A 12869-nucleotide genomic window follows, 5' to 3' on the forward strand; every position below is an offset into this window, starting at 1 on the left:
CTTTTTCAAATTTAAAATTCAGTATTACAAGCTCTGATCATGCGGGTATATATAGTAATTCGCAGCCGTAGTGCATGTTAGTAACCATTGGTTACTGGTTCAAGCCTGGGCTCATACACCTGTTCTGAATTATGATATGCCATAGGCTTTGTGTTGTGATCATTTCGATCAGTGGTTCGTAACAAAGAGCCAGTTGACCTAGGAATGGTCAATTTTGAACGTGCACTACGCCAGCGAATTCCAAACCTCAATCACCTTTAACAAGGCAAAAATAAAGTTCATTTCCTCACCTGCCCTCTATTACTGTTATAATGTCTCCTTCTTCAAACTTAAGCTTATCTCCTTCTTCCAGTTCTAAGCTTGTTGTTGCTCGCATCTCAGATGGTCGCAACTGTAAATAAAAGAACAAAGCAAAGTGGTTAGACTAGAGAATCAAGACTCATTTCCTACGTGGTCAATCTGCCATATTGGATAGTCACACTTGAGAACCAAAATAAGCCAATATTTTCGCTTACAGATATTATCGCAATTGAAAGATTCACTAATATTTTCGCAGGATGATGATTTCAAGGTTGTAGATTTCTTAGTAAATAAGCTTTGTAATTAAGCTTAATTGTCAAGCACATTTGCTGGGTGTTGAATTTCACAGACCTATATATGAAGAGCTTTGTTGTAAAATCTTTTACACCCACTTAAGCAATTTTGAGGAAAAAAAAAACATCAAAAAAAGTACTGATATATGGGGGTTTGCAACAAAAGCAGTTTTTGGTGGGATGCTTGGGTAGGATGAGCATCCTGCCAAAAACTGCTTTTGTTGAAAACCCCCTTATATCAGTGATTTTTTTAAATGTTTTGATGTGTTCTCCAAAATTGCTCAAGTGGATGTAAGGGGTTTTGGAACAAAGCGCTTCATAATTATGTCAAACCGTGAAATGTGCGAAAATAAAACAAAACTACACAGTACCACAGAACACATCAGCATCGTATGAAATCTGGAGTAAAAATGGTACACAAAACCCAATTCCAGCTTTGTCTTTCTTTTCTTTTCCAACATGCCTAGTACACAGTCTTTAATTGTATTCAATATCATAAGCACAATATTTTCTTTATTTTAAGAAGGTCACCCATATATTTCACAGCTATTCCTTACTTCTTTTAGGTCATGTATACATACATTGTCTAGTTACTGTACAATAGACAATTGAATATAACCTTGGGACATTCAATTTGGATACAAGCAAGACCCAAAATCAAACAAAGAAGAAAATTAATAGCCAATAACAGCCTAAAGACATTTGAGCAGACAGCAGACTTGACAGTCAACATACATGGCAGTAAGCAATTATTGGTGCCTGCTAACAGAGCCATAATTTACAAATAAGAGCATGGTCAGATCAAAGATGGAGCATGCTAGCACGACATAGCATGGAACAACCAACATTTCCGATGTCACTGTCAAAGCTAGATGCAGTCCACAGGCATGCCATTTGTACGCACTATATATCACCCTGGGGAAGAACCCTCCTCCCTCAAAATCAGTCTTTGGTCCACCATAGAGCAGTAGATGCCGCCACAATGTTCCATCAATTGTAGTATGGTAATGCTCCAGAGCTCTTGTGCCAACTACTACCTGACCAGCTCCAAGCTGGTCTTTGTACGACCTTGCAGTTCAAATTCCAAGATCTAACCTTGTTAGTCATGAACAGTCCTTCATTCTATCTACAGCCCGCACATAGAATGCATTCCTGCATCACATCCCAGGAATTGTGAAACAGGCTAGCTTGAAAAAGAGGTGACAGCTATCTAGGTGCCAACCCATCAGCTTTACCACAATGGTAGAAGCTGTTAATGTTTTGATTTGTCTTGACATCCATGGTGACGCCTAGTACCATATATTCAACCTACTTAGGGATTCAATCATGTTTCACCGTTGTTCATCACCGATTAACAACGATGCGTCTGCGTCGTCTGAGTGGTTTACTTGGCGAGGGCAGCTTTAGCTGCCCGAGCGAAGTAAACCACGCAGACGCGCTGACGCGAAGTTGTTAATCGGTGATGAACAACGGTGAAACATGATTGAATCCTTTCAACAACGAAAAGAAGCTAAAGATCGTATAATTCACGATTATTTTACGAGGAATGTCAGTCAATCATTGCCACTCAGCCTTACAAAAACTTCGATGATTTCTCTTTTGATATCAGCAATAAAACTACAGAATAAACCCGCAATGTTTAGCCGCTACCTGACAAATACTGAATTCAACTTGTAAGCTGGCATACGCACAAAGGTTCCAGGCATGACGAATTTTACGCTACCGCATAACGCGTAGTCTCGCTAGCGTTCGCGTATACGCTACAGTACTAAAGTGTGGGTTCATCACGGATTAACAACGGTTGGCTCCTGTACAAAGGTATAGGAAGAGTTGTTGAATTGTAATTAAACCCCTTTCTCTTAGTGCCCCCTCACCATAGACTCCGCTTACTAATAAGCATTTTAGTGAGCCATAAGTATGGAAATGATGTAAAATCTGGGCATTTGAGTTGTAATGATGACCAAGATTTTACAATCCCACATCTATTTATTTACAACATTGTTTACATGGTAAATGATCAATTTGACCTTCAATACAATGTAAATAATAAGCAACCTCTAGTAATGACAGTATGTGCCTGTGGTGCTATATAAGTAAGTTGTATACATAACCAACAAAGGTGTAAAATAATATAAGTAATATCCTGAAGTGGTCAAATATGGTCATTGTTAACAACTTAACAAAACACACTTTTAAATTACAGGAAAATACTGCTCAATGTCTTTCATAGTACTTTGTCACCTCTGTCAAATTTACAGTCAACAGACAAGGTTATCCCTGAAGGGTAAATATTGCACTTTACCTCAAAATATTACTGTATTGCAATCAGTGGTAGTACCACAGGGGTACGGGGACCAAATGCACCCCTGGTCAGAACTGTTGCCCTCCTCAGATACTCCCACTGAACCTCCTCAGATACCCAAAATAATCACTTTTTACAGCAATTGTGCAAAAAATTTGTTGATTTTTGCCCCCCCCCAATTCACTTTGCCCTCTCCCATGTCCCCTGATAATTGTTTTGGGGATGCATCCTCTCCCTTTTGGCAAAATGGCCCCTTTTTTGTTCTTTTCAGCCACTTTTTGACAATTCAGGCTGATTGCCCCCCCCCCTCATTTCAAGCTGGATTGCTGCTAATGGCTGCCACTAATCACAATGTGTTTCAATGACAATGTCACATCAAGTTGACCTTTTCAGCAAATATTTGAAACTGATCAGTACCAAATTCTTACATCACGCATGTACCAAGTTAGGATTTCAAATTGAAACTGATCCAATATTAACCTGTTTTTCACTTCCTATTCCTATTATATACAATCCTGAAACAAGATTCCACTTCCTAACTTGATCACAAAAATTTCCAGAAAAATGTTTCAAAACTCTTATAGACTATATTCTTGGCATATTATGATGCCATATTATGACATGGTGTAGGTTATTGGCCCGTTGATTTCCTGACTTGTCTGGTAGTGTGTTATATATCCATGGATATAATAAGACAGGAACTACAATGATATTAGACATAACCAAACTTTGGCACCAATCTATTAAAGTGATGCTGTCTATCAAACTGATTTTGATCATGTTAAAAAAAATCAATTTCTCGTACAATTCTGTCAAGTTACTAACTATAAGCTGTATTTGGAAGAAAAAATAAATACTACTACTTTTTATAAACTTATTAACGCTTAATCCTGGGTAGTCAGTCTTACGGCCCCACATTGGGCTATTCTTTGAAATTTATACACCCCCTATGGAAGACATGACCTTAATCTCCCACACAGGGAGTGTAGATTGCAAATGGAATCCCCCATTCAGGTAACCCCATTTGAAATTCACACTCCCTGTGTGGACGTTTACGGTCATGTTTTCCATAAGGGTGTACCCTGACCTAGATAAATCATTCGGGATGTATAGGGATGGATGGAAGAACACTTAGCCAGGGTTTATCCAGATAGGAACTGGCAGTGAAGTGTTTGTCATCCAGTGCATCAAATTCAAATGTAGCGACACATACAGTGAACAAATTTATAATAAAGTTTTCATGGTGCATGTACATTAATACTATTTATAAAGGGTTAAAAAATCCCCCTTTTAAAATTACAAAAACATTTGGCTGCATATTCAAACTGATTTTGAAGATTTAAAAAAATTCAAAAACCTGTGAATAGATGAAACATTTGGCTATCCACCCATATCATTTTCATTTTTTCAAAAATAATCCCAATCAGTATCCCCTTAAAGAAGCTTATATTATTTCATTGATATAATGCAGAAGACAGGAACTAGGGCAATATTAACACTGTCCAAGCATAATGCATGTATGGCACCGATTCATTTAATGGCTTCAGTTGGATGTTATCCAATATGAATGAGGAAGTATATATAGCCACGATGGGATGATATATCATACAGTGCTGGGGTTATATTGCAACCATACATACTTCATCAGGAAGAAGTGCTGGTGCAGAAATGAGCATGATTAGATGTCTAGCTTTGGCGACCTGCAGGCTTCGAAATAAGAAAAAAAATCAAAGGGGTCTTTTGGACCCCTGCCTCTGAAACTCTGGGGGTCCTCACTTATTCCAAGGGTCCAAAAATAACATGACACTTTTTCCTGGTTTTAATTACAAAATGTATTATTATTTTGAACAGGTTACAAAATGTAAACAACTTCAACAGTTCATGTTAACAAGTATTACACACCAGGTGAAAGTAAAAGTAGTCTTGGTGAAATTGGGATGTTTTTTTGGCCAAAATAAGTATGGAACAACAAATATAGTACATAATGTACTGTCCCTGCTCAAATCTTTGTAGGTCCTAGGGACCCTTATGATAGGAAAGTTGAGGGTCCTTGCTTACTTTTGATGGATTTGAAGCGAGGACCCTCCTTATTTCGAACCCTGGCTACCTGTTAATAGGCAATTAACACTTGTTGGATTGGCTGATTTTGTTCATCTTTCAATAACACTAATCATTTCATTCTGTTTAGAATTCATAAATTACAAAATACCCATAGAAGTCTAAACGGAAACATGCAAATATTTCACGCCACCAATGTCAATACAGGGTGAGTCTGAAAGTGCAATACTCAGGTGGCAATGCTGTTCTGAATTATGTGATGTAATCAAGCAAAATCAGTCTGAAGTCGGATAAAATCAAATTCCGCACTTTTATATTCCTAAATTTAGAAATTTGTAAGCTTGGTTTCACTGAAAATCCCATGTTTCTATTATCTATTGTTAGAAAGTTCTTCAAAATTTAGTCATCACAAAATCAAAGGAATACATAATAAATACTGATATACTTTCACCCATATCTGCTAACTAGTTTTTGTTGATGGACAGCTACAGAGATTTGAGGTCATGTTCACTGAAAAGCATTCAATTATCTAAAGAAACCTGCACTATGACTATAATATAAATCATTTAGCAACAATCAGGGACTTGCAGAAAAGAACCCCATAATCTATTCAAATAACAATAAACTACGGCAGCCAGGATCAGCTCCCTATTGATGTATGCCAGTGAAAAGGGAACTACCTGTACAAAAATCTGTGGACAATAAATTTCACATGGTACTTTGGTGAAGTGTATCTTGTTCAAAAATACAAACTGCAAAATTTGCCAAATAACCCTGATTCACAGTTTTTATAGAAATCTGAGCACTTCTGCCTAGGAGTATTGTTATAATATGGCCCTATTAAAAAAGCCCAGTGATTCATAGTGCGCTATATATACACACAGGCATAAACCCACAGGCCCCAGCACACTTTACAGGAATATGCTTACTACTGTTGCCCAAGACACAACATATAAATCATTTAGCAACAATCAAAGACTTGTAGCTAAGAACCGCACACCCAATTCAAATAACAATAAACTACTGCAGCCAGGATCAGCCCCAAGTTCTTGTATGAGGGTAGCCAAGACAGTTAAGCAAGTAGTTCCTTGCCCAAGGTATTTCAAGTTAGCTCAATTATTCCACAAGAATAAACAATGACTGCGGTGGGGCTCAAACTCACACCATTACACATTTATAGAGTCTAACGCCATACTGATCGAGCGAACTTGACTGGAGGTAATTCTCGAGGTCATAAGAAGTTATGGAATGATAAATCTTTGCAATTATGAGAAAACTTTGCCACCTACCTTACAGAGTTGTTGTCTAATAGTATCAAACTTTGGTCTGTCATGAGGTTCTTGTTGCCAGCATTGTTGCAATAATGAATAGATAGGAGGAGGGCAATTATCTGGCCGCGGAAGACGCTCTCCTTCTTTACCTATCTTCTGAAGAATCTGTCAGGATGAAATCAGTATGATTATATAGAGTTATATAGGTGCAAAATAACACAAGGTCTATAATAGTGTCTCTTGTCTCAAATTGAGAGTAACGCCACATTGGATTTTGCAGTGGCAGATTCAAATTGTGTGTGCTACCTAATCCCGCAGGGCGTGTACTCATACGTAGAAGGGTGATTTGTCGGTACGCTGGCAACGTAACCGCATAAATGTACCGATTCGAATCTGCCACTGCAAAATCCAACATGGCATTACTTCCAACTTGAGTCGTGACAGACTATAGTGTTGTGCCTAATAAGATTGTACACTACCAGGGAACAAAACAAACCCTTGATTGGCCAGAACACACCAATTTATATACTTTGGTTCACATCAAGTTTGAAATTGACGTAGGTAAGTATTTCACTGGTCGCAGTTTCAAATTATGCAATAAAATTCTTTCACTAAGAACGTACATGCACACAGGCTGTTTGTCCGAACACTTGCAGCGCAACCACAAAAAAGCATTGATGTGAATCATCAAAGTATATCGACATTTAACCAAAAACATGGGGCTTATAAGTATACCATAGTACAGACTTGACATTTAATATGGAATATTTTTTCACAAAATTCAAAGACTGATCTGGACGGAGTCTGCATAAACCGCACAGGCTAAATATTAATTAGGGTGTGTCGGGAGATGGTGTAAAATAATTGTTTGATAGATAATGAGCTTTCCATAAGTTTACATAATGGTGCTCATAATGTAGTGAATTTGCCTAAAATGGCGGATTTAGGGAGGCTGAATTTGAGCTTTGTGGTGGACACAATTTCGGACTTTATGAAACATTTTTCAGTTATTATCAAGTTTATAGGGGTTTGGGGTGATATTTCTTAAACTTCGTCAGCAATTGGCATTCATCACACCTGAAATACACTTGCAATGTACCAATTTTTTGAACATGGGAGGAGCTTAAAAATTGGGCTCTTAAAAGTGGTACGTGCTCAGAAAGTTTGAATGGCCCCACTCTGGGGTCAAATGTTATAAACTTACGGTACAAGACAACTGCGCAGATTCCTTGTTGTCCAATGAACTCACGCTGTTTCTTTATTTACAGTACGTTTATAACATTTGGTCCCAGGGGGCCATTCAGACTTCCTGAGTGCGTACCACTTTTCGAGCCATATTTTTAAAGCTCCTCCCACTTTCAAAACTGGTAGATTACAAGCGCATTTCAGTTCTGACGAACACTTATTGGTATTTAGGCTCAGTATATATCGCCTCAAACCTCAATAAATTTGATAGTATCAGAATAATGTTGTTCAAATTCAGAAATTTTACGCCCACAAAAATCAAATTCACTCTCCTGAAATCCGCCAATTCACTAAATTATGAGCGCCATAATGTAAACTAATGGAAAGTACATTTTCTGTAAAACAATTATTTTACACCATCTCCCGACACACCCCAATTAGTATTTAGCCCATGCGGTTTACGCAGACCCCTACCAGACCAGTCTTGGAATTTTGCAAAAAAATATTCCATATTAAATGTCAAGTCTGTATAAGCCGAAGCTTGAAACTTTGCATAGAAAGACCCAATTGTGTTTAAAAATATACATTCTTTAACTTATTATAAATATTATTTATTATTCAACAGCAATATATACTTGCACAACAAATTTTGAGAGAAACAGATTTAACTGACTTCTTTCATTTTGCTGTTTATTATCATTTCCAAATATACATAATCGAAATATCTTGAATCAATAATTTCAACTCCTTTCATTTCATGATTAAGAAAATGTAGAACATCCAATGTGATCGCATCATGAGAGTGTTGTTTGTGAAATTCATTTCATAAATGCCCAACATTGTAATTTGCGTTTTGAAGTATATAAAATAATAGGAGCAGCAAATCAGTTGTGTGAGATTCAGTACATGTATTGATTCCCTAATCATTGAACCCCTGCAGTTGCTTGATATAACTCCTGATCATGTATAGCTACACACATTGGCCTGATCATAATATCTATATTCCTTCAATATTTAAATACTCCATGTTCTTAAGGGGGTACTACACCCCTGGCCAATTGTGTGCCTATTTTTGCATTTTTCTCAAAAATTATAGCGCATTGGTGACAAGTAAGATATGTATTATAGGGGCAAGGACTACAACTACTGCAGTGGAAATTTTATTTCAGCACAGACAACAGTTGTGGAGTTACAGTCAAAAATGAGGGAAAACCAATATTTGATCAATAAATCAATAACTACTTACCTTGAGTTGCTGAATTTTCAGTGCAGTAGTTGTAGTCCTTGCCCTATAATATACATATCTTACTTGTCACCAATGCGCTATATAATTTTTGAGAATAATGCAAAAAAATAGGCACAAAATTGGCCAGGGGTGTAGTACACCTTAACAGATGTTGTAACAATGTACACCCTACCTGAGCACCATTATATCCCAACCATGGTTCTTCACCACCGCTGAATATCTCCCATAGAGTCACACCAAACATCCATACATCACTGGCATGTGAAAACTGACGAGTCTTTAAGCTTTCTGGAGCACACCTAGAGATCAAGAAATAAAGCAGCACTATATAAATGACTATAACAGGTGAAATAGGGATGCAATATATTATCATGCATACCAACTTGGCTAGCTCATATTAGTATTTATAAAACAGGTGTCCTTCCATCATGATGTTATAATATAAATAAATATTCTAAACTCTATTTTCACACTGATTTTATTTCGCAAAATCTGGAATATCTATTCATTTCATAGCCCAGAAAGTAGCTTGATCTTCCGGTATATTGCAGAAATATTGCAAATATCAGAACTATTTAGGATGTGATCTCTCAAAAAACGATTTGTCAAATTAAAAGGCACATAAAATGAAGGCACTCGTCTGTCAACAAATAGCCATGTTACATTTTACAATGTTTTATTATACTAGTCTGATATGATAGAACCTTTCTCATCCTTTCTGCATACCTAGCTCATTCAAAAGAATCACTTGTGCACAGCAGTTTAAAAAACATAAAGTACACTTTTACAGATTTTGCATTCTGAAGAATAAAGGTTAGCAAGGTGAGGATAGAAATATGTTCCATCATGTAGGACTAAAGCAGCCTTTACTTGAACTTCCGAGTATTGTATCAAATGTATGCATACTGGTTTAAGTAAAACTGTTTTAAACATGACAATGACAAAACAAAAACATTAATAAGAAAAGTGTGTGGCTTTTTGACTATTAAGTTTTGTGTATTATATTGTTTTTGTAACTTTATTTTAATAAAAAGAAGTAGCTTTTTTGACAAGATTTTATATATTATTTTTGTAACTTTTATTTTGATATATCGACAACAGTGTATACTCTCTCTGGATGTGCCAAATCAAGCATTGAAAAAATTATTTATTATAACATTTGGCCGAAGCCAGGCAAAGCCCAATAGTGCTTAGAGGCTACTTAATAAAGGGATGACAACCAAATGTGATGGGACAGGGATATAGGAAGAGGTCCAATTTTAGAAGCAGGAGGAAAAACGGAGTACCCTGAGAACCTCTGAGGACAAGCATGGATCAGCAACCAAACTCACATGTAGCACCGCGGGAAATTGAACTCGGGCCACAGTGGTGAGAAGCAATTGAGATGACCTCTACACTAACCCGTCCTCCTAAATTGTTCCAATTTTGGCTCAATAATTCGTCAAATTGATGTCAAATTGTAACACAGAATTAAACAATTTTAGTGTACCAAATCTAATTTTCACTGGGCCAAAATGGCAACATACAGCCACTGAGTAAACACTGATCACAAGGTTACAATATATTTTTAGAGTTTTTATTCGTATTTTAAACGTAATACCATTAACTTATGACAAGTCAATTAGAAAGATTTACATTTTAAATGAAAACATACCCTTCCAAATGACTCCAACAATTATTTTTTAAATAACATTTTATAAACCATGAACCAGGTGTGTACTCTCATATGCACTTTCAAAGTTTATTTATTTTATAATAGCTATTTAGTTATGGCAGACAAAAGTCACATCACAAAATAATGGGAATGGTGGTCTAATGATCTGGTTTGTCATTATTTGCACTATTCTTAATTGTGTGACCAATTGTGTAAAATATTCTAAGAAACAACAACAAGTTGTACTTGTGACAATATTAGGCAAACATTTGGAAAAATTGTAAATGATAATAACATTACAATGTTATTAAATTTTGAAAATTTCATATTTTTTTTGACGAGTTATCAGCCTTTATTATACACATATGTGATGCGATCAAGCAAAATCAGTCGGAACTCGGAAATAAGAAATTTTGAGTTTCTTTTATGAGAGTAAAAAACATTTACAAAGCTGCTTTTTGCAGAAAACCCTATTTAATTTGAACAACCAGTTCTAAAGATATGAGTAATTAAAGAGTGTCAAAAACAAGAGGAAACAAAAGGAAATGATTCCTGTGTTTGGTCGTATTTCAAAATCAATATTTCCGAGTTCCGACTGATTTTGCTTGACCGCATCACATATATATATATATATATATACTTAAATCACTAAATCAATCATTTTGAGAACAAAGACTAGTACACTAAATACAAGTACAACAAAATCAATTAATCAGTTTGGTACATTGCAAACTGCAAAGTTTAAATTCATTATCAAAACAAAAGGAGAAGGTTGGGGTGGTTACCAATATATTTTTGACAAACTTGTGAAAATCACTCTGCACCAGGGGTCGCATTTATGGAGTTTGCGCATCCAGGGACTCCTTATTTTTTGATTTTGTCCATTTTGGACTCCTTAAATCTCAAGTGACCAAAGGGTCCGATAAAAACTGTATGGACTCCTGAATTTCACGATGCACGGAGGCATAAATCATCAATTAAAAATAAAAAAATAAAAAGATCAGTAAATCATTTGAATCACCATAGGCCAACAACACTAATAATTTCACTGGAATATTTGACAAGCTCTGAAGTTTAGAATTTCGGACAGATGGACTCCTTAAATTCTCATCGGACCCCTTAAATGTTGGTTTTGCAGGTACCAAAGGGTCCAGAAAAATTAAATTGGACCCCTTGGTTTTTTGTGCTTGCGCTACCCCTGCTCTGCACCAATTCTCTGGTTACGGCCGTGCTTCAGAACTAATCATATGGTATACTGATTGACTGTCCATCTTTGATTAGTGTTTATGTAATATATCTCTGATATGAATCATATATAGGGGTTATCCCTTATTTCCCCTTTCCAGTAGAAGGTAATTCTTATTCCAGATGTGTATTCAACCACTGTGAAGTTGGTTAATGAATGGGCTATTCCAGTTGAAATCCATACACCCCCTATGAAAGATATGACCTTAGTCTCCACACAGGGAGTGTGATTTTTAAATGGGGTTACCTGATATGGGTGATTCTATTTGAAATCTACACCCCCTGTGTGGAAGATTAAGGTCATGTCTTCCATAGGGGGTGTATGTATTTCAGTTGGAATAGCCCAATGTGACCGGATCTGACCCAATCAATGTCACATACAAAGTTATAATATTAAGATTTAGATACAAGCAAAAACCATAGAAAATATGATGCATTTTAAACAGTTAGTATTATTTTAATAATATGTACATATTTAAAAATATGTATGAAAAATGTTCCTACATCAGAAAAATTCCCCATCTTTCTGTCAACCTGTAAAACATGGTGTCGATTTTGTATACACTTCTAAAATCTGTGAACTAGTAACACAGAAGATCAGCCAATGGGATGCCACAATATATCATAACCTATTTCAATCAGCCAATCAGGTAGCACCTTTGTGCCTTCACACCTATATATATGCTACACTGGCAAAAATGCACTGATCAATTGATGCTGGTTTTTTAGTATCCTTTTTGTGGTTATAAATTTGACACTTTCAGCTCAAATTCAGGAAATCAGTGGGATGATATTGTCAATCATGTGATGCCACTTAAACATGACATATAACCCACACAAATCCTATATATTGACATAATTAAACCACTTTTACTTCCATTTATTTCCAATTTAGTGTAATATCACAAAACACAAGGGCATGAAATAGCTATCTGCTAACCGACCGACCAGATAACTTTCCCTACCGGATACTTAGCCTGCTCGGTGCCAAATGAGCCAATCTTGGAAGTAATTACCAACGTGGTGTGACCATTAGCCTTGGGAAACTGTAATATTCCATGCATGGTCAAGGTTAATTAGACCATAAATCAAAAGGACTTTACTCTATTTGTCAATTTTAGCAGCAATCGTAAGTGTGAATTATTACCTTCTGTAGTTTGGATGACAAAAAGTTGTCATTGCTATTTTATAGCTTCTTTGCAAGGTTGGGTAATTTACCTTTGATATTTGAATATATTACTGATCATCGCTACAATATTACAGTTTTAGTGCCTTCTGCAATTATTTTGACTTTTGCTGCATTCTGAAGATTCCA

At 36.2% G+C, this 12869-nt stretch overlaps 1 protein-coding gene across 1 annotated transcript in view; it reads right to left on the reverse strand.

Annotated features, from left to right (window-relative positions):
• The window catches only part of LOC140156467 (uncharacterized), a 57259-nt gene that overhangs the window by 9961 nt on the left and 34429 nt on the right, over positions 1 to 12869 (reverse strand). Inside the window, exons 7-9 of the mRNA XM_072179410.1 lie at positions 8828 to 8954; positions 6243 to 6389; positions 291 to 391 (exon numbers count right to left, since the gene is read on the reverse strand). Coding sequence (XP_072035511.1) covers positions 291 to 391; positions 6243 to 6389; positions 8828 to 8954 — 375 coding nt within the window. The remainder of the gene's footprint in view (positions 1 to 290; positions 392 to 6242; positions 6390 to 8827; positions 8955 to 12869) is intronic.

This window comes from Amphiura filiformis, chromosome 7 (assembly GCF_039555335.1).
Source record: "Amphiura filiformis chromosome 7, Afil_fr2py, whole genome shotgun sequence".
In the NCBI taxonomy this organism is placed as follows: domain Eukaryota; kingdom Metazoa; phylum Echinodermata; class Ophiuroidea; order Amphilepidida; family Amphiuridae; genus Amphiura; species Amphiura filiformis.